Below are 19,275 nucleotides of genomic sequence, written 5' to 3'. Positions count from 1 at the left end.
AAGTACATTCATTGAATGCAGCAACCGTCTAGAGTCAGTTTCCAGTACAATTTGGAAGCACGCCGAAGCCAACTATATGTGGCGACATACATTCATTGAACTCCGCAACAGGCTAAAGTTGTTTCTCAGTGTAATTTGCCAGCACGCTGGAGCTAATCAGTCAGTGCCGTATATTCGTTGAGTAGCCAGTTCATGACCACTGCCGACCCCAGCAGAACTGCAGCACCACTGTTACTGGGATTCAGCCGCTGCACTAGACGAGCCTGCAATTATCAGCGCTTACCTCTGTGTGTTTGTGTGCAGCGAGTTCAAGCACAGTTGGCTCGGTGGTTTGCTGAGTGTCATCAATGGCTTCAGTTGCACCTTGAACATATAATAATAGATTATTGCAGTAGTTGTTTTTTTTTTGTTTTTTTTTTTTTATAGTTTTTACAGTTCATTTGCAGTGTGTAAAATGATCAGTGTTGCAGTAATTGTGATGCTCTTTGCATGAAAAAAAATGTGTTCCATTAAAATTTCACATATTCTTTGTGAATTGTGAAAAGTATTTGGCGTCCAGGGATGCATTAACCCCCAAGTATGTGTCGGTTTAAGGGTTAACTATCATTGTCGAAACCTTGATATACACATTATAATACAAACATCAACGTTAACATGTGACACTGACTTTACTCGCTAAAACTTACCTCTCAAGAGATGGCGGCATCACAGCTCCAGGATGCTTGCGTTTCAGATGCTCATGCATCGTGGTGGTGCTGCCGTGAAAAGAAAGCTCCGCTTTGCATAATCTGCATTCAACTTTTTTTTCTTTTTCGGTGAAGTGCTCCCACACTTTAGAAAGCTTGTCTCAGTTGTTTTCCATCTCCTTCCCCCTCCTCTATTCGACTCGCCATTGCAACCACGTTTATTTTCTTCTACATTATTCTCCTCCTCAGACATTCTTTCTTCGTTGGCAGGACTGTGTGCAGTCTTGACAAACAATAACAAACGATACTGCCCCCAGACGTTCATGTAGTGCATTGCAGTTACAAAAACCAATGTGGTTCTTTGTGACTGGAGCTTCTATTGAAGGTTCTGTTTATGACATGTCGACAATAAAAAATCTGCTTCGACAATTTTTTGTAGTCGGCATTGTTGATTACATTGACTAATCGTTGCAGCCCTATTTCACTTACTAAAATGTATGTTTTTCTGTATGTGTAATGGATTATAATATTATTATAATCTAATATTCATTGATATTGTAAAACACACTTGAACTAACACCTGCACTTTTGTCAGGTTTGTGCAATGTAAGTTTGGCACCAGTGCCACCATCTCAAAGAAGTTACAACTGTCTAACTAGAGTACAGACTATGACATTACAGAGCTTCATGGTTTGACATGCTGCGTTCATCTTCTTCACTTTCTGAGTCTTTAATTCAGTGAGGCTCACTTTATAGACTGACCAAAATTCAAAATCATTACCAAAAAAAAAAGTGTCCAGTTATGTCCTGATTTAGACAAAACATGATCCATAATGTCAGAGAAGTTTTCAGTTAAAGCTTATGGAAATATTATAAGGACTTGGTTGAAACAATATTACTGTGTAAATCTCCAACTGTGTGCATTCAATAGTAGAGTGGAGTTTGGAGCAGAGACATGACATGGCTAAGGAATTCTCTCCCAGCTGCACATAACCAAAAATGTGTGTGGCTCAAAAGATCAGGCACACCTCAGCTTGAGCAGACAGTAGAAATGCAAAAACAAATAATGGCAGGCCTTCACTTGTAATCTGTGCCATCTTAAGTGCCGGTAATGTGGTCTGTATAATTGTGAATACAATACACTGGATACTGAATGGATACAAGGTTAGTTTACTGTGACATTGTACCTTAATATTGTAGCATCAGCACCAAGCATCACAAATGGAGAGATTCTCTGCTCATTACATGGCTCTTTGAGGTGACTCACTACCCTTAAAAAGACTTCCTGCCTTTTGCTGCACTACTTGTGGGGAAAAAAAACCCCTGCAACTGTGTGGAGTTGCCATTTTTATAGGCATTCCTGCTATAAATGATGTAGTGCCAGCTCATTCTTGTGGTGACCCATCCCTGACTGATGTGGCTTGTTTAGTGCCATTGCAATATTATTGAATTAGAGTAGTCTACAAGAGGAAAAATAAGTGTGTTTTATTTTTTCATTACTTATTTTCCATATTTCTTTTTTGGTAAATCTCACAACATTAACTTACAGATGCAAAATTGAAATCTATATGACTTCAGCCTTTAGCTCCTTGTTTATTTTAATATGAAGAGGTGTGTTTTGTTGGTGGAAGGCTTTTACCCTAAATGCTTGAGTTTGAAAAAGAATAAAATATTTATGTTTATTTAGTTAGAGCAGACCCTTTTATCCAAAGCGACTCACAAATTAGGCCAACATAATCAAGTATCAATCTAGGGAATGTTTGGACAGGTTACAAAAGTTGATCACCTCAAGTGAAGAGCTATAAAGCAAGCATCACAAAATTGATCAATTAATATTGTGACAGATATTCACAGAGCAGACAGGCTTCCAATTGCTTTATACACCACTGAGGGAGTCGGCAGTTCAGGCAGACGTAGGAAACTTGTTCCATGAACTAGGCGTTACATATGAAGAGTCTGGATTGAGACTTGATACCATGCAGAGATGGCATCACCAGACCCTGTTCACAGGCAGACCTAAGTGGGCAAGAAGGAGCATAGCAGCTCCCCAGTGTCTCCATGTACACAGTTACTGAGCCACAACTCTGTAGGCAGACATCCTGAGAGGCAGGCCTATTAGTGCAGTGTCTGACTAAACCATTCCAGATAAGCTACCAAATGAAACTGTATATACTAATATAAAAATATATACACTAATATAAGCTATTACATAATTCAAGTGTGTGCGTAAGCAGGAAAGTATGATTCAGGGTAAAAGATGGCAACTCAGAAAACAAAAGCAACTGTCAGCAGCAAATATTTTCTGCCAGGAGTTAGGAAATGTACTAACTTAAAACTGTAAAAGAGGAAGGATGTAAGTGAGACAGGTAGACACGTTTATTTTTTTTTCTTTTTGTAAAAGGTCACAAAGGGAGACTAAACTGTATAAAGAGCTTCAGAAGGGGACGTGCGTTCTTCTGACTTGGGAGCCGGAAATCCATGTTACTTGCCTGTTGTTAATAAACTAGTACTAATTGATTGCACTCCTGTCGTCTTCGGCATCTTTCTTCCACAAAACTCTGTTTCTACACCTCTTTCTGTTCATGTCGTCAGTCAGTGTAGGATGCAGCGGTGGGCTTTCTGCCAAACAATTTTCCTGTGTATATATATTTGTGCTTCTGTACACTTCTGAACGACAGTACAAATATCTCTAAATATTAGATGGACTTTAAAATGGGGTTGTAATATATTTTGTAACATTATCTACAAACTCCTTCCCTTGTTTCCCAGGTTAATTGCATAATATTAATTTAATTTTTGTATCCCAGGAGCAGCACTGGTTGTGGTCTATCTTATCCTGCTGGCTATGTATTACTTTGCACCTTCACCGGCTGGCTGCTAAAGAGGGGGAACAAACAATGAAAATGAAAGTCTACCTTGAAGTAATAAAGACCTATAAAAGTAATGTAGTGGGTGTACAGCAGCATGTGTAAATTAAATATGAGTCTTCTTCTTCTTGAACATGCAATTGAATTTAACGTAAAATACTGTATTTAAGGGGATTGAAGTAATACAACTCATATAGTATGGAATGTTAGAATCCTAAAATGTAAAGTTAAATATATTTTTCTGTTGTAATTAAAAAAAAAAAAAAATCTACATTTTTATTAAATGTATTTAGAATTTATTATGGTATATGTGTGTGTTTGCATTGTTTTGTAATGTGCTGGAGCCATGCAGGTAGCCAAGCTGAAAGGGAGTATGCCTCACACAGAGACACCATTTATATCAAAAAAGTGACAATTTGTTTATTGCACTTCTGCTGCATATCTACAGTCATGACGTCATTTTAAGGAAGACCCAGGCTGCATTTCTAATAACAAATAGTAAATGTAATGCTGTGGATCATTAAGGCAAATACCAGTTGAACCGCTGGCACTAATATACAAGTCAACTAAAAGTGAAGAGCTGTATGATGTCAATGAAATTTGGTGTCAAGAATAAACACATTAAAGGTGTGAGGAGAATTTGTAACCTACTTGCACTACTATTGGTCCACTTGTTTGATTTCTCGTGATCCAGTTCAGAGTATACAATAGATTTCAGTAAGAATTTCTAATAAAAAACGCTTTATGCCACTCGTGGTTCAAGTCCAGCAACCCCTTAAACTGTGCCATGTAGTGTCAAAACAGTGCTGTTACTTTTAGAGTATTATTTCTGTATTTGCTTACAGATGATAGTTCTTTTTTTCCCCCTCTTCCTGTTTGCTCACTGAGTAAATTACCATCAATAACCCAGTGTCATGGCTGAACATTAGGCGTTTTTTATAATAATATTGTTTAATTAAATTCTGGAATGTTTTTTAAATGCCCAGAGTTGTTTATACTGCATGCTTGCAGCATAAAAAGAGTGACGTAGCTTTTGTCTTTATTTGATTTACAGTCAATAAAAGCACAGACTGAACATTTTACAGTTAAGCTTGCTGTTAAGAGTACTTTTGTATCTTTCATGTCTCCCACAAAAGCCTGCAAAATTGGTATCTGTGGGGCTCATAGCCAGTCATGTGTTTGTGACACCCGCCACCGAAACTCTGCTTCACCTCACTTCATGTGCGCCTACTGTGGTCAACCCCCCTATTTTCACACAAATAAAGGCTTTTATGAAGAGAAGGCCATAATAAAAGCTGGATAATGGAAACCCAAATTAAAGTTTCTCAGCGATTATTTGTATCAAAGTGCACTTATCAGCCTCACAGTACTGTGAGTATTAGAACGTACTCCACTGACCCTACTGTGTGTTCTGCACCTCTTGATCCTTAACTGGAATGTACAACTGTTTTTTCTTTAATTTATTAATACTAGTGATACCGAACAAATCATTTCATATTTTCGGTCTCTTCCTTGGAAAATGGTATCTTTTATTATTTGTGATTAATTAGACTTAAATATGACAGCTTGTAATTTGACTAATATTACCTAGTTTCACAGCTACTGTGTGGCTTTTATAGGATTCCCTCTAGCACTATTTGATGGAAATGTTAAACAAGTGTATACACAGAGTGGCTGGAATATTAATATTGCTGCACTGTTGACACATTTCAACTATATAATGTTTTCTTTTTTCTCAGCAGGAGTAACCTTCCTATTTGTTTGCCATTGGCTTTTTATTTATGACACTTGATACGTGATACTTTGGGCGACCTGTTTGTCTCTGGACTGCCTTCTGTGTGGCACATCTGAGTGTTGGCTCTAGGAGACACCATGGAAGGGGAAAAGGGAGAGATGGAGAAGGTCAGACAAAGAGAAATTCTCAGCTTCTTCTACCCCCTTAATTATTACAGTTGAAGAATTTGGAAGGTGAAATGTTGCGACATTTAAATGCAAGGACAAAATAGTTTGTGGTTTTTGAGGAGAAACTCAAAACCTCCAAGTATATAAAAAACAAAATCTACTTTTTAATTTTGATTTTCCTCAGTGTTGATAGTCTGAACCACCAACTAAACATGGAAGTGTTATCATGTTGTACATAAGATTTGGCTGCAGGCATTTCTTGATTTTAAACACAGACTGCTCTCTACAGGTTGCTATTCACTGCTCTGTTAGTTTCCTATGGTCCTGCAGAGAGAGGCCAAAACAGCATTGAGCTCTGCCTGCAGAAGACTTTCATCAGTCGGTCCTGGAGAAAACAGAACTTGTTCCCATTAAGTGTTCCTGTGACCTTCTTATTCAGCAAACCTCATATTACATTCTTCTCAGGCTAAAGTGTCCCTGAATGTAATTGTTTTGCATCCTAACTTCACATAGTGTGAATCGTGTGATTAGAATACACCATATTAATATAGGTGACTAAATTGTTAATGAAATATGAAAAATAAAAATGCTTATCACTTCAGCTAACTGTAGTTTATACATATTATTTTGAAAATCAAATGTAATTGTTTCTCAGCTATTGTGGTGCATTTCCTAATATGAGCAAACTGCATCAATACCATTTCAGTACTTTGAGTACTAAACTGAATACTGTAATACTGTTATTATTTATAGTGTACATTGGAGTTTACTATCTATTATAGTCACTACATTAGTACATTGATCTTATTTGTATGTGTTGTAGTTCCTGCTAAGTGAATGTTTCCTTTTTCTTTTTGCTTTGTCAGAGGAAACAGCACATCATCTGATCATATCACACATCATACATCTAATCTTAGTAATGATTAATTATCATTTATTTGTATAAACACCTACCTGAATATAGAATGCAGTGTCTGAAATTGAGTGGTTTGGATATACATGTTCAATAAATAATTATAATGGATATTCTTACTTTTGACTGTTCTTATCTGAAACATTTGAGTGAATTTCATAAAGGACTATATCTAAAGAATCAAAAGGGATGTCACAAGTTTGAGTGCACTTATACCTTTTGTCAAATTAATTCTGAATTAAACTCTACAGCAGGCATGTCAAACACGCGGCCCGCAACAGAAATCTGTGTAGCCCGCATGACAGATCCTAGTTAGCACTGAACTTGTACAAAATGATTACTATCGTTTGTGATTGAATCATTGTGCATCTTTGGTGTTACTTATTGACTTTTCTTATTTCTGCCGTCCGACAAAAGTGTGTTTTCCCGTGGCATTACGGTACCGGAAACGTCATCTGCTAGTATAGCCACGAGCCTTGACCAAAGTTAATGAGCCGCAACTGAAGTGCTACGCTGCAGCAGCAGGGAGCAGGGGTGGCCTTAGGCATGTACAAACTGTGCACCTGCACATGGCCGCTACGCCAATATATATTGAATATAAAACAGAAAGAGAAAATAACGACACAGCTGACGGCAATGTGGCCGAAAAACATTGTGTTTCTTGTTAATTAGTACGCTGTATTTACAAATGTCGTTCGAGTCGGAGCAGTAAGCTATATGTAGTATTGTAACATTCTGCCGTAATGAGAATATCATGGGCCACCACTTGGTTTTCAAGTTACGGACACACGTATATAGAAGCGTGTCATGAGCACGAGGCGGCTATGCAGTGTCTGCAAAGGACGTGGCCATCCGCCGTGCATAAGATACCATATTGACATTGGTGGGCTAAGGGGCCACCAATTCTTTCTCTGCCCAGGGCCGCCACGAGCCTAGAGCCGCCCCTGGCAGGCTACACTACTGACTGGGCTGCTGAGACTGGCCACTGGGCAGAACTGACCATCACGAGTAGTAATAGCCCGCATATTTTCCCGTTTTTTTGCTCTAGTTTTATGTAATTTTGTGACTAGTATTGTAACGAACAGTTAGTGCAGACTACAGCTGAAGATCTGAAGTGGACGCGAGAAGTTGGTGAGTCGTTTATTAATATATTTTTGTGATTTTGAGTTTGTAAAATTATTGTAGGTCAGGTGGCTTTTTGCATATCGGCTTATTTTACAATATAAACTTTGATGTAAACTTAGTAAAGTAAAATTTGATTTTTGGAGGATTTGTTTTCCAACTTGAATTACTGAGCAATGAATTCAGTGAGCGTTTTCATGATTTCAGTTCACACAAACAGGGCATTGCGCTGTTCTCTTACAACGTTGAGAATGCGCCTGAGAATATCCAAATGGAATTAATTGAAGTGCAGTCAGATTCTATTCTGAAGGCAAAATACAATGAAGTTGGTCTGCCAGGCTTGTATGCTTACCTGCCACCCTCATATGTGCAGATCCATAAGTTGGCATCGAGAGTACTGTCAATGTTCGGAAGCACTTACCTTTGTGAGCAATTGTTTTCATTAATGAAAGCTACCAAAACCCGACATCACTCAAGACGTAAGTTGCAGCTGCCCAAGATTTCAAGCCTGATATCGACGAACTGGTTACAAACAAGTGATGCCAAGTGTCGGGACAAAAGAAATAAATCTCACACCGTAAGGCTCCTATATAAGTAATGAATATAATATAATGACCTAGCTAAGAGGCTAAGACTTATTGTACGCTGTTGTATGGAAATAAATTGCTTTTCTTTAAACTTTAAGTGTTACATTTTTTAAAGTTTTCAGTATTGGAAAGAAAGCTACAGTAACTTTGTAGAATAGTATTTGTTACAGTGCGGCCCGCTGACGCACGTATGGCAGTCGAAGTGGCCCACCAATGGTAGTGAGTTTGACATGCCTGCTCTACAGTGTTCTGCTGCCATCTACTGTACAAAATAACATGCTGCCAAAAAAAATCTGTGCCACGTTTTGGTATCTGTCAAAATTCATGAGCCTCTGTACTTTCACAAGATCCCACTGGAAATGTTAAACACCATTGCTATTAAACCTCTGGCATTTACTCAACATCGTACATATTTTAGCAGCAGCCTCAGCTTTCTAAAGGTCTCCCTATCACGGAGGTCTGCTGGAGCCAATCCCAGCCAACACAGGGCACAAGGCAGGAAACAAACCCCGGGCAGGGCGCCAGCCCACCACACCCAGTCATGATGTTAGTTTAAATTGCTGTAAGCCTGTTGTGTGTGGCTGTGGGGAGCTGTTGTAGTCTCTTTAAGAAAGGACTGTGGGGGAGCACACAGATTTTGGAAATTAAATAGCACGTTAAATTTGTCATAGATTTCTACAAGTTCATCGTACCTAAGCTACTACCGCTAAGATGGAGTTTGTGGTTTCTAGCAGTCGAATGCTATCAGGACACTGGTTCCTGCACTGAAGTCCTTAGACTGCAGAAGAGGAACTGTGGAGTTGCCCGATGCTGCAAGGACAGACTATGGCACTCTGTGACCCTGTTCTGGACAAAACAGGGTGGGTTTTTTCCCCCCTTCATAGTAATGGGATGTAGTAATTTGCTACATGAAATAAAGCATTTTTGATTTATAGTTTTAAAAATCATCATGGATGTTCTTAAAGTTTGATACAATGGGGTTCAGAGGTCACAAATTCAAACGTGAAAATAAAAGCTGTAGGACTTACCAAATCTGTCCATTTTTTTTGAGCCAAGAATAAGCAGTATCTTGAGATTATACTATTGTATGTGTGTGCAATCCTGTAATTTGTTAAAAGTTTAAATAAAAAATTTTTAAAAAGCCTTTGTGCAATCCAGCCACTTTTAAAACAAACCACAAACTCCCCCAGACCTCACCATGAAACTCAACATGCAAAGACTCCCCAGCAGAGCGAATCTTTTTAAATAGAACACTACAGAATGCAACAGGCCTTATCCCCAATGTTCATGATTTCAGTTTGTTAAAAACCACATAAAAATCAACTGAATGACATTTCAATGTTTTACCTCGACTGTCACCTCGAGCGACTAACATACAGCCTTACACCGGTTTCCAAATGGAGGGAAAAAAAAGGGCAATGGCACAGAGGATGAGAAAGGTGCAGAGGAAGAGCAGAGTTCTGGAAGGTGGCAAACTCAGGCACAGCAGACCTGACAGTGTATACAAATGCAACAAGAATAGCATTTTTAGCTTGATGCTGACACTCGTCCAAGATTTACTGTAGTGAGACAGCAAAGGCCAATATAAAGTGGAACTTGACTACATGAGACACAAAGTCTGGTCCAGCTCTGCTTTAAGACACACAGAAGGTTTTGAAGTAAATCAGCAGAAGCTGAGACGCCTGCACAAACTGTCTGCTTCAACTTTCAAGGCTTATTTTAAATCGCTGCATAACATCTGTAGATTGTAACCCATTAGTTGTTCCATGAAAAAGGCCCATTTGTAATATTCTGAAATTTCCTTTTTTTCAGTTTTTGTTAACCTAAACTTTAAATTTAAGCCCCTGAGAGTTTATGGTTTTTCATCATTTTGGCACATTTCAACTGATTAAATATGAGGAAAAACCAAAGGGGTTCTAAAACCTGTGACTGGTACTGTATACACACACTTTTATGCAACTGAGTATATAAAAGAGCATACAAGAGCCGTAAACGCGTGTATGTTAGCTCTTCTTAAAGGAGGTCTCCAACACTGTCAGACCGAGTATGCAAGATAAACATGAACATATCAAAATGTTCTTTTCTTAACATTTTACACATTATGAAATTCTTAAGGCATTCATAGATAAAATAGCGAGATCTGTTAATTATAATAACTTTATTGATCTGTCAAAGAAAACAATAAAAAAAAGTAATTTACAAACACATACAATTAATGATTGCCTTGAAACTATACAGTATACAGCAAGGATTTACTGCCAAATGTTTCAGTTTAAAAAGGCATCAAGTTAAAGTAAACATGCATGTCTGGACATTAATTAATTAATTATCCATGCATTTAAAAGAAAAATTACCTTATTACTCAACATTCTGGTTTTAAGAAAGAAGGTATAAGGGTTTGTATGCAAACACCAACTTCTTGTTGCTGGTTTTGTTTTTTTTTTTCGATGGTCCATTGACTAACGTATGCCACATGTGTGTAGCTTTTCCAAGGTGAACGTGGGTGTTGTAGCCGATACAAAACTGCTTTGTCGTCTTCCACTTTACAATACCTTAAGCTGATATGCCATTAAAGATCTGAAGATTGTTTCAAGAATAAAACAGTTCATAAAAGGTACTCTGGCATTAACAGAAACCATTAGGTTCTTTAGGTAAAAATTGAAATATATTTTAAGGGAGATAAACTAAAATATTGAAATCATAGTTAATAAAATAAGTTAAAAAAAAAAAATACAAGTCCAGCTTATATTTCTATTTCATGTTCATCAGTTACCTGTCATACAGTAATTTCTTCAGATTATAAATAATTACTGTAAAGAACATTCATATTAATCTTAAACCATACAAGGCACTAAAGTGTCAACACAGGTGGGAAGAAATGTCCTGCTACAAATCAATTTTAAACTATTAAAAGTGTATTTTGTTTGATGGAAATTACTCACAAAGAAGAAAATTAAATTTTCACAGTTTAGAAATCTATGGTCAAGTAAAACAGGATTTATTACATCCTTGCTACTTCTAAATAATGGCTGTATGGAAAAAGCACCATAAATCACAGTGAATAGCCGAGACTGTTGGGAAACATCAACTTGACAACAGTTTGTGCAGAAAATGAAACAAACCAAATACATCAAGACAGCAAAACAGGAGACCAGAACATTTACTGCAGATGGGCCTTGTGTTTCAATTGGATGTATGGAATTCAGTGTGTTAGACTGTGCACAACACTTACATCCGTAGCAATGCGACAAAACCTGCTGGCCAACACAATTTGCTTAGATAGGAGTCCTTAAATTAAGTGAAACAAGGTGCTGAAAGTAAAAAACGTGAAATTCTGGGGGAAGAGAAATCTAATGAGTGTAGAAGTGCCACTGTATCCCAAAAAATAAATAAATAAAAACAAAAAAAAAACCAAGTTATTAGGAAGACTTATTACCAGGTCAAATACTTTTTTCAGGTTTTTTTTTTTTTTTTTTTTTTTTTTTACAATTTGACAATTCAAATTTTGTACAGTATGCAAATATTATTCCTAGAATTAATTTTAAAATTAAAAAAAAATTGTTACAATAAAAGCAGTTTTTCATCCAATGTCACCAAAGTCATCTTTAAAACAGGCAATATTTGTACTTGGGAAAACAGAACTAAATTCAATGAAAAACATGAAACGAAAAGAAAAAGAAAAGAGAAAAAGCACCCCAACTTGACGGTGTAGTCTTCATCAATGCTGGCTATCTTGTGTTTCATAGTAAACAAAACTTGAGAGTAGGAAATGAGGAGTTGTATGCGAGGGTTACAGGCAGGCGGTTTCCATTGGGATCACTATTAATGCAGAAGTGCAAAAAAATAAAAATAAAGGCATCTGATGTTTCCGTAGAGTAAGGCTCAGAACTTGGTCATCTTTCCAAAAGACGAGAGACCAGGGTGGGGGGAATGAGAAAAAAAAAAAGCTTCATCCAGTCCGCTGCTGTTAAGTCTATCCTTGCTGCAAATGTATAGTTATTATGAAGCAGTCCAAAACCTTTATTTCAATCTCTCAATTAGTTCTTGTGTGAGACCGAGGTTAAGGAGCTGCACTGTGGACAGCTGTACAAGCTGGGGGAAAGACTTCAGAAGCTGCTCCCAACAAAGTTCTAACAAACTGGGCACGACCAACCAGATTTTAAACAATGAACCAGTTCTCTTGTTTTCATGAATGTTAACTACTCCGCCATGGACATACATACAACCAGCCTGTGTGGCAGGAAAGGAGAAGAGAAAAAAAAAAAAATATTAATAAAATACGAAAGGCAGGGAAAATGCTTCCTACACTATATTAGAAACTTCTTGCCAAAAAGTAATGTTTAGAAAAGTAAACATGGAGTATCGTATAAGTTAAGTTTTCTGCAGAGATGTTACAATGCTTCGACAGATGTTTTTTACCAAGGTAAACTCGCAGAGTCACAAAGGAATATTAGACATGACAATATTCAAACTGTCCTTCAGCAGTTGGCAGTGGGGTACTGTTCTGCCTTTTGCCAAATCTTCAGCAGAGCTCTTTGACCTTCAAAATCCTACTGACTTTACGGCATGCACTGCAGTTTGATAGTTCAATCACAATACTGTACAAAGAACAATACTACATTATCAAAGGCTAGAACACAATCTGAATCAACTGTCTGAATACTTGCTATACATATGACCCTCATGTCAGCTTACAGTAGTGACTTAAGCACAGTTGTTTACACATTTACAAATTAATTCAGGACCACAAGTCAAAACATATTACTGACATGCTGAGTAGGATGCACATGTGTTGCTCCTGGAAGCCTAAACAAACACTTATTTTTTTCTTTTAATATAAACTTTGTTTCTGTGACTAGATGAGAACTTGAAAAAGCTGCTTCTCTCTCTCACTGAAAACACCTGAAGACGACAATGTGAGGCAGTTGTGCAGACTGTGCAAAGTGCGGTTTCCTGCACTCAAGTTGGGCACCCATAAAAAAGAAGTCTGATTCATTATGGACTCAATAAACACAGCAGTACAAACTGCAGTGCTACAATAAACACACAACAAGGCACATGTGACGCTTTCATGCTTACTTAGTGTTTATGAAACAGCATCTATCCTAACTTAGGACGCTTTAGGGTGGTGGAATTTGATTTGGGTCAAATATGATGTAAAGCTTCTAAAATTCAATTAATAACGGATACTTCTGTTGGGGAATTTCCTTATATCTGTTAAGGGTATTGACTAATGGTTTAAATGTGGAGTTGCTTCCAGGCTGAAAATAAACATTAATCCAAATAATAACTGGAATAAAACTGGTATGACTCACAAAGTCACTGATAATGGCCAGCAATGCTAAAAATCAAACCCTCTCTATCATATATAAATGTAATTTATTATTATTATATTTGTGTTCCACGTGTTTCAAAAGGCAGAGCAACAATAAAAATACAAAATAAAAAAAGACATTAAAATGTGAAAAGTTTAGTATTTCTATACTTACAGGTGTTACAGCTGCACAGTGAAAATATGCAGGTTCAGGCATAACTGCTGGTAGCTTTGTCCATTGAAATGTTTGCAAACTTATCTTCCAAAGGTCTCCCAGTATTTGCTCCCCATTGTAACCACCGCATATAAATACATCTATTTAAAAAAAATAATAAACTGAGAAAAGTGGCATTCTAATTTATATTGCTTAAACAACAAAAAAAAAAGCAATATAAAAGTACCATAATAAAATGACAGACTTACCATTTCCTATCTGGACACTACTGTGACATCTTCTTGCTGCTGGAAAACCTATTAATAAAGACCAAATAAATTAAAATCAGTTGTTAATTTATAAGACTGTTTGAGTAAAACTAGAAAATAAGAACAATTTTAGTTCTTGAAGAACTTTACACTCTAAACTTAGATTAAAAAAAATAACTTAAACCTAATGATACAATTTTCTTGGGAAAACATGTCAAGAAGGGAGATTTTGCTTTCTTTTTTTTTATTTTTATTTATTTATATTTTTTACTCCAGCATCAGTGATTTGCTGTTGGTGAACTTAAAAGGTGCTATCACCAGGCAGTATTTGCTAAACATGTAGTGTCACATCACATGCTTTGGCTGGTTTTGTAGGGCCACTGGGAAGATGCCCATCTTAAAAAGGATGTGGCTTTTTCTGTTTGGACTTTGAAGTTGCAGCAATTCTTCTCCTGTTACTGGATTACTTCATCATTATCCATTTCAGATTGCAGCTTCTTCTTAGATTTTGCTTCCTTTTTTTCATTAATGTTTGGAAAATGTTCTCTAAAACACCCAAACCATACAGAGTGCTCCCCACATCAAAACATCACCAGACATTCCTCTTAACATTTTTCTGGCTAACTGTACATTAGGGTTATTCATTTTACAGCTTCATTATCTGGTAAACTGACCAGTGTTTTTGGACTCTGTGTACATTTAACAATTTGTTATGGATCATGGTTGATAGACATACAATCAATACATCAGTGTGAAAGAGCACTCCAAATGTGCATGTTTAATGTTTAAATTAAATTTAATGTTTAAATTGCATGTTTAAACATTAGTTCATAAAGAATGTGTATTTAATAACTGCTTAGGGAATGGAGTTCTTTCATCAGACATATTGCAAGTTTAACCCATTATCTGAAATGGCAGCAAAAACTTAATTTCACTGTTTTTGACAAATGTTCTTTAGTTTCCCCAGAGGGTCTCTTATTTTTAAAAGCCATGAGCATGTACTGGAAAAGGATAAACCCACATGAATAATTTTAGCAAATGTTTGGCATTGCATGAGCTATTGCACAAAGGTTTAGACTACAAAAGAGACCCATTCTAAGCTTGACACCAAGGGGTAAAACTTTGATTTTTATGGTATTAGTTTCCAATAATGAAAATCGAAACAAGCTTCTGTGTAGTTTGCACTGGTTGATAGCAGGGCTTTTGGTTTAATTTTAAACAAGATGTTCTCATATGAAAACTGGAAAATAAGTGATCTGAATTGATCAGAATACATTCAGGTTCTAGGGTATGGCTTACAAATGCCAAGATTAAGTTTTCTTCCATTGTTTCTTTTTTCATCTTTGTTTCACCAAATTTCTCAGCTGGAGTAAGGTTTTCCCAATAGAGACAAAACAGTGCTTAATAAAATGCACGTTCTAATAAGTTGAGAATTTGTGCTACTGAGAATCACAGAAAACCATACCCCCCCCCCCCCCAATAGGGTAATATGTAAATGAATACATAATTTGAGAAGGTGCTTACAGTGAAGGCACTTGTATTACTACATTGGGATGAGATTAAAGATAGCACAGTATATACAGATAACCTATATTTTTGCAGAATTGGACTGACAACATTAAAGACTCTTTCCAGCCTTTAAAAACACAAAAATTACTGACTTGCAGAATTTTTAATCAAAGAACTTACAATTAAATTAAAACAAAATGTACACATCTTTACTTAACAATCATGTGTAATCTTACAAACCAATCAAACAAATTTGTTCAGCTATAGGAAACTATGCACAAAAGCTAAATTGGACCGATTGTGGTGTCAACAGTACTCAATGACTCAAGATGCCAGGGTGGAGACACAGGAAAATCTATTATTCTGTAAATTTTAATCTAAGGGAAGAGCACAAAGTTTCATCAACTGCAGTCAGTCATGACCTCTGCATAGATTGAAATAATAATAAAAATTCATTACATTTATATAGCGCTTTTCTCAGTACTCAAAGCGCTATCCACACTGGGAGGAACCGGGAAGAAATACTACTTGTGGATACTCCCCACACAAACAAAAATGTGCAGATATATAGAAAATTATACAGTTGTTTTTTTTTTTTATGGAACACCTTAACCACAACAAACAACCATTTATTGTTACCAACAGAGGATCTTAGGATAGGAGAACAAAATAGTTCTAATGGTTAGATGTATTTTAGCCTTGCAAATTCAGTACATGTTCTGTCATAACACAAATTCCAAGTCTGAAACAAATGAATATTTAAAAAAGCTCCATCCTTGTTTGGCTTTTTTGGACTTACATAATTTAAATAACTAGTTGCAGATTCCCAGATGAGTTGGCCTAACATGGGTAAAGAAAGCAACAAGTCTACAAGAACATTCATGAACAATGAATAAGTATACACTGTATGCCATCCTCAATTTTAAGTTAATAATAAAAAGTGTGAAATCACCCAAGTAACTGCAGGACTTTATTAGACCTTATATCATGGGGCAGAAGCAACTGGGCTTAAAACTGTATTTGCATTGTACCAATGTTTCTTTTATAGGGCAACACAAAATGTTCTTTTTATATTTTGAAATTACTATTACACATTGTTTATTTAGTGTTTTCACACTTTAATAAAGAAGCCATTATTTTAGGGCTAAAGCATTAAGCTTATGGCGACTGTGGTAGCACATGAAACACAGGCAGAGTGAAGATAGCAAGTACAGTTTTTTTATGCAATCGTTTTGTTCACCCCATTGAATTAAAGCTGAAAGTCTGCACTTCAACTGCATCTGAGTTGTTTCATTTAAAATTCATTGTGGTAATGTACAGAACCAAAATTAGAAAAAGTTGTCTGTCCAAATATTTATGGACGTAACTGTACATATGCAATTTTGTCAATTAGGAGTGGAAAATTGTGTGACCTGCACCATAAATGTAGCTCATATCCAACAGTTTCTATGATCCTGTGAACACCATTTTAAATATATACTGTATGAGCTTTCTGAACTCTTGAGACCCTCCCCAACAGTGCTGCACGCCAAACCGCAATTGACATGTCTATTGAGGATTGCTTGTCCGTTGCTAATGCAACCACAGGCTTGCAGCACCACCAAAGCAACTACCTGAATAACACATCTGTTGCTCAATGGGTGATGCAGGAAACGTTATAAACCAGCCACTGACCTGGCCCCTTCCCTTTTTGTGTGTGGTGTCTATGTGTATTGAAGTGGTAGCCCCCGTTTGAAGAAATACCCTGTTAGTATTTTGATGGGAATAAAATTGGTTTTCTTTAAGCCTCTGGACTCCGAATCTTCTCTCGGGTATAGGATAATGTCTCGCGTGTCACTACATTTATATTTTTTTGTATATGCATGTTGTTCTTTTCTTATTTGTTTCTTTCTTGCGTGTTTGTTTCATTCGTTTCGCCTCTCAGGGATTCAGAGTGGTAAAAAGGAGTAGGAGGAGGTCTTTCCAGCAAGTAGTACTGTTTGCCATGGTTCGTCTATATATCATTATACGTCAAAATTTCATATTAAATATAATGTACAAGGAAACAGCAACACACTATAATTTTATGCTATGCACATTTTTTAAAAGACCCTTACCCCAAAAAGTAAAAAAGCATCCAATTACTAAACAGTTAATCAACAAAGAGGTCCTAATTTATTGGTTGACTCTCCTATTCTCAGTGAGGTAAAAGTGAAAAAACAGCACATACCAATTTTGTCATGAGGTTTTGTTGTTATTTCTTCCCATGAATTTGTTTCTAAATTGTAGGCATGTATCTAGATAGAAAGAAAAAACGGACTGAGTATACTGAATGGAATAAGATTCCTAAATACACACACATATATACACACATACACATTTATCATAGAACTAAAGAATATAAATTACATTCTGAAACAGCAAGAAATAAATTTACCTTTATAGAATTTTATAAACTAAATATCTCAGAGCATCAGTCTTTGTCTATTTTTAGATTTTTGTGCCATTTTTAAATAACTTCTAGAACTCGTATTTTAATACAGTATTTAGTAATGTACTCAATATAAAAAGTAATATATTAACCTCTGCAGCCTCCCAGATTCTGGACTTTGAAAGTGTAGTGCTTACTGTTTTAGTCTAAGTGTTGTAGAAAATGCCTTGTTGTTATCATATAGGCAACTTAGCTCACACTGCTAGCACTTATTTGTACTTGAGGAATTGTAACACCGAAACAAGGAAGAGGCTATTCTTTAGGATGCTGCAGAAAAGCTGTGCTGTTTTAAACTCAAAGTGAGATTAATTTTGAGTAGCTGGGTCATGAGTAGATGGTCAAACCCACTACTAACACATTTTGTGGAGGCTTTGTTGACTGCAAGAAAACACACAGAAGATTAAGTGAGGATGTCAAGTTACAGGTAGTGTTCTATAGTACAGTTCTGTTTAAAATGGCACCCAATTTAAGTGTGCAAGGCACAGTATCTTAACACTAGAATTACCAGAGCCTACGAAAAAACTTGTATATCCGGCCCAACTTAAATCCGTTCACACCTCTCCGCCAGCATCCTTTGTCCTCTGAATGTGCTGATAAAAGACAAGCTGCCAGCAGCCGGCAATTCCATCCCCCCACCGACTTAGAACGTGAGCGAAGTTTTCCCAGCTCACGCCTTGATTGATTATGTGGGAGTGAAGTGGAGTTTCACAGTGGAAATAAGAGATCATTATTCTAAAGTAATCTGTGTAAACACATTGTTAAAACAGAAACTTTGTCATATTTTAGTAATAAATGTTACAAAATGTAGTAGGCATAAACTATAGAATGTGTAAAGCCCGAGTTCCAAAGATCAAATAAACACTTTCACAAAAGCTTCAAGGACAATACAACAGCCTCCGTGGCGTAGCGTGTTAAGATTTGCCTCTTAGAGCACAACAGCTCTGCCACCTCTCAGACCTGAGTTCGATTCCCCGCTAGGGATAAAATGTTGCTTTTTTTTTTTTTCTTTTAAACCTCAAACGGACATAAAATTTATAAATTGGTATGCACTGTCAGTTAATGAGATAGTTATATTTTCATGTGGGATGCTCCTTTTAAAATATTTAACAATTGAGACTGCAATTAACAGGAACAACTGTCCTTATAACTTATTTTTAAGATCCATAACACACAGACAGACGAGCACTGCGTAATAGAGAGACAGACAGGCAGAGATATATAAATAAACAGGGAAGGCACATGTACTGAAAGAAGAAAAAAGATCAACGTGCGTTGTTGCTGTAGCACTGAATGAGCTCACATCAAAGGATGATGTGGAGATAGTGAATCAGGAAGTACAACGGATTAGCAAGGAGGAAGTAAGGACAGCTATGAAGAGGATGAAAAATGGAAAGGCTGTTGGTCCAGATGACATACCTATGAAAGCATGGAGGTGTTTAGGAGAGATGGTAGTGGAGTTTTTAACCAGATTGTTTAATGCAG

General features: G+C 36.6%; 2 protein-coding genes across 9 annotated transcripts in view; one reads left to right on the top strand and one right to left on the bottom strand.

The window, feature by feature from the left end:
- cax1 (cation/H+ exchanger protein 1) overlaps positions 1-5,342 on the top strand; it is a 93,801-nt gene extending 88,459 nt beyond the window's left edge. For 3 of the 7 annotated variants that reach the window (XM_028811466.2, XM_028811442.2, XM_028811474.2), the window contains exon 20: positions 3,494-5,342. In XM_028811466.2, coding sequence (XP_028667299.1) covers positions 3,494-3,567 — 74 coding nt within the window. In that variant the 3' untranslated portion in view covers positions 3,568-5,342. The remainder of the gene's footprint in view (positions 1-3,493) is intronic. The other 4 variants (XR_003717513.2, XR_003717514.2, XM_051923714.1 and 1 more) reach the window with 4 other exon arrangements.
- A 4,874-nt stretch (positions 5,343-10,216) lies between these two features.
- klhdc10 (kelch domain containing 10) overlaps positions 10,217-19,275 on the bottom strand; it is a 107,666-nt gene continuing 98,607 nt past the window's right edge. For both annotated transcript variants that reach the window (XM_028811405.2, XM_028811414.2), the window contains 4 exons: positions 17,533-17,599; positions 13,815-13,862; positions 13,567-13,706; positions 10,217-12,307 (listed from right to left, as the gene is read on the bottom strand). In XM_028811405.2, the coding sequence (XP_028667238.1) occupies positions 12,098-12,307; positions 13,567-13,706; positions 13,815-13,862; positions 17,533-17,599 (465 nt within the window). In that variant the 3' untranslated portion in view covers positions 10,217-12,097. The remainder of the gene's footprint in view (positions 12,308-13,566; positions 13,707-13,814; positions 13,863-17,532; positions 17,600-19,275) is intronic.

Source organism: Erpetoichthys calabaricus, chromosome 1 (genome assembly GCF_900747795.2).
Source record: "Erpetoichthys calabaricus chromosome 1, fErpCal1.3, whole genome shotgun sequence".
In the NCBI taxonomy this organism is placed as follows: Eukaryota; Metazoa; Chordata; class Cladistia; order Polypteriformes; family Polypteridae; genus Erpetoichthys; species Erpetoichthys calabaricus.
Note: the sequence above shows the minus strand (reverse complement) of the source record. Positions and strands in the feature narration are given on the sequence as shown.